The 1,406-nt window shown below is 42.0% G+C and overlaps 1 protein-coding gene across 1 annotated transcript in view; it reads left to right on the plus strand.

The window, feature by feature from the left end:
- LOC101855059 (potassium channel subfamily T member 2) overlaps window positions 1–1,406 on the plus strand; it is a gene marked incomplete at both ends in the record, with an annotated part of 13,860 nt that overhangs the window by 3,403 nt on the left and 9,051 nt on the right. Inside the window, 1 exon segment of the mRNA NM_001310489.1 lies at window positions 143–253. Within this exon segment, the coding sequence (NP_001297418.1) occupies window positions 143–253 (111 nt within the window).

Genomic DNA, 1,406 nt, shown 5'->3' on the forward strand with positions numbered 1-1,406 from the left:
CACACACACACACACACACACAAACACACTCACAAACACACACACACATGCACAGTCTTCCCCTCTTCCTTTCTCCCTTTAGAAGGCAGCAACGTTATTATTTTTTACTCTGCTGTAATCACCCTCTATATCTCCATGAGCCAGGTACGTCCTGCTGTGGGTACACCGGAGTCTGCCTATTTGGATCACAGAACTGTGTCTTGCCTTTGTGTCGTTGATCAAAGCCATGCTTTTAGTCTACATTGCTACAAAGGTAAAGATTATGGCGGGTGGTTGGAGGGTTCGTATTGTTACCTTGATGGGTGGTTGGAGGGTGCCTATTGTTACCTTGGTGGGTGGTTGGAGGGTGCCTATTGTTACCTTGGTGGGTGGTTGGAGGGTGCCTATTGTTACCTTGGTGGGTGGTTGGAGGGTGCGTATTGTTACCTTGGAGGGTGGCTGTTGTTTTATTGATCAAAGTGCTGCTGTTAGTCTACATTGCTACAAAGGTAAAGTTCGGTGGGTGGTCAGAGGGTGCCTATTATTTCATTGGTCAAACGAAGCGCTGGTATTGGTCTACATTGCTTCTTAGGTAAAGAATATTTATGGTGGTGGGTAGAGGGTGCCTCATGTTTCACTGATGAAAGCGCTCCTGTTAGTGTACCTTGCTACCAAGGTAAAGTTTATTTATGGCGGGTTGTTTGAGGGTGCTACTGGTAGGTCCTACTTCTTTTCTTTAACACTATAATTTTTGTCTATCTGTCTTGCATCTTCCATGCACTATATTGTGTCAATGTTCTTTTCTTTACTCAATCGAAAATATTTTTGAAGGTCAAGCTTATTTCTTGTAGATGGAAAAAAGCTCAGCTTTGGTTATGCAATATTATTTTTCAATCATCCTGTAAAACTGAGTTTTGTTTTTGTGATCAAGTGTTACGTTGAAGTAGTGTGATTGTTTTCAAAGCGATAAACCCATTTCGTAGTATGCTTTTGAATTTTCTCATGTGTATGGCTTTGCTTCTTGATCTTTGCATATCAGTGGTGTAATGCTGTGATCCTTTTTAGATCAGAGGACACAAACATTAATCACGTACACACATACATATGCACTCATAGACACTCAAACTAACAAACGCAAACTCACATGCACACACTTATGTAATTTCAAAGATTGACAAAGACATACTCACACATACCCAGACTCAGAGGCACATACCTATAAACACACACAAACTTACACACATACTCACATAAGCACACACAAACAAACACTGGAATACATAGGCGGTACACACGCATATATGTACTCACTTGCTCTCAGTCTCACTCTTATAGACATGTAAACACACACAAATACACACGCACACGCGTGCGCGCACACACACACACACACACACACACACACACACACACACACACACACACAC

This window comes from Aplysia californica, unplaced genomic scaffold, assembly GCF_000002075.1.
Source record: "Aplysia californica isolate F4 #8 unplaced genomic scaffold, AplCal3.0 scaffold00084, whole genome shotgun sequence".
NCBI classification, from domain to species: domain Eukaryota; kingdom Metazoa; phylum Mollusca; class Gastropoda; order Aplysiida; family Aplysiidae; genus Aplysia; species Aplysia californica.